This window comes from Rhea americana, unplaced genomic scaffold (genome assembly GCF_003343005.1).
Source record: "Rhea americana isolate MKP2758 unplaced genomic scaffold, rheAme1 scaffold_355, whole genome shotgun sequence".
Classification (NCBI taxonomy): Eukaryota; Metazoa; Chordata; class Aves; order Rheiformes; family Rheidae; genus Rhea; species Rhea americana.
Genome location: NW_028186485.1, coordinates 502,001 through 503,437, shown reverse-complemented (window position 1 = coordinate 503,437; position 1,437 = coordinate 502,001). Strand labels below are relative to the sequence as shown.

The 1,437-nt window shown below is 68.9% G+C and overlaps 1 protein-coding gene across 1 annotated transcript; it reads left to right on the top strand.

Moving 5' to 3' along the window:
- The first annotated feature begins 363 nt into the window (after positions 1–363).
- Positions 364–1,215, top strand: TUSC1 (tumor suppressor candidate 1). Its single transcript, XM_085312033.1, has one exon. The coding sequence runs from the start codon at positions 364–366 to the stop codon at positions 922–924; it is 561 nt and encodes a 186-aa protein (XP_085168159.1). The 3' UTR covers positions 925–1,215.
- The last annotated feature ends 222 nt before the right edge of the window (positions 1,216–1,437 follow it).

The following is a 1,437-nucleotide window of genomic DNA, read 5'->3' as shown; positions in this document are numbered from 1 at the left end:
ACCACTTTTAAACAACAGCGGATCCCAATGGCATGCAGAAACCCGTTAACGCTGTGCAGGCTGAGTAGCGTGGCTGGCAGGTGAAGGCCGCCCCATGGCGCAGGGGCGCTGTGCGGGGGACAGACCAGCAGGTCCTCGCCTTAGGGCTGGCAGCCCAGCCCGGCCGGAGACAGGACGACCATCGCAGACCACCACCCGCTGCATACTGCAGCCTCCCACAAAATGACAGCTCCACCCCGCCACAGCCCCGCGGCGGCCGCGGCCCCGCCCCTATATTTGCATAAACTGGCGGCAGCGCGCCCCGCCCCTCGGCGGCGGCAGCGGCGCGGCGGGGCGGGCAAGCGCGCTGCGGGAACGGCACGGATGAGGCGCATGCGCGTTGGGGACCGGCGCTGGGGCTGCTCCGGCTCGGCGCGGAGGGGCCAGGCGGGGCTCGGTGGCGGCGGCGGTGTCGCTGCCGGCGGCAGCGGCGAGGAGGCGGCGGCGGCGCCTGGCGAGCAGGACGGCTGGCGGGGCCAGTCGCGGGGCTCGCCACAGCAGCTGGCGGAGCGATACGCCGACCTGGCGGCCAGGCACCGCGAGGCGGTGCGGCAGCGCGAGGAGCGGGAGTGGCACAACGCGCGGCTGCGGCTGGAGAACGCGCGGCTGCGGCTGGAGAACGCGCGGCTGCGCCGCGAGAACCGCAGCCTCTTCCGGCAGGCCCTGCTGGGGCCCGCGCCCGGCAGCGCCGAGCGTGGCGGCGACGCCGCCCTGCGCGACCGGTTGCGGCGCCTGCAGGAGAAGCACCGCCGCGCTGTGCAGCAACTGCGGCGCTGCCGCGAGCTGGACGACGGGGAGCTGGAGGAGCTGCTGGAGGAGGCGGAGGAGGAGGCGGAAGAGGCGGTGGCGCCCGCCGAGCAGAGGAGCCTGGTGCTGCCCGTGTAGCCGGTGCACTGCGCGGCCTGCGGCGGGCTGCTGCTGGGCTCCAGTGGGCCGAGGCCGCGGGGGTGGCGTGGCAGGCCGGTGCCCGATGTTTGCCGGCCTTCCTCGGGCCGCGCCGCGGGGCAGGCGGCTGCCCCCATGGCTTTCGCAGGCGTGCAGACACTGGGCCGCCAGGAGGACTTGGCGTGTCTCGGAGGATGGGCGCCTCATTAGCTGCTGCCATGTGGATCTTGGGGTTGGGTTTGGCACTTTGCCGTAAAACTGCAGAAACTAAATAAAAGCTTGACACACCAAGTGGCTGTCTTAGATGTGGTTTGTAGCGGGCAACTGTTAGTCTGTTAACTGTGCGTGAAACGTCCTTCAGAGCTTCCCCATGTTTCACCTCGAAAGTCTGAGGCCTTCATCACTTTTCAGGCCGTTCTTTGAGAAAAATGGAGCCTGTCAGGAACTGAGACTTAAGTCAGTTTTGTGACGCTGCTCAATTTTTATCGTTTAAAAGCCGTCCGATGTCCCAGG

Bases quoted from the DNA above. Each gene is read 5' to 3' on its own strand.
- TUSC1 (XM_085312033.1), top strand. From the start codon at position 364: ATGAGGCGCATGCGCGTTGGGGACCGGCGCTGGGGCTGCTCCGGCTCG.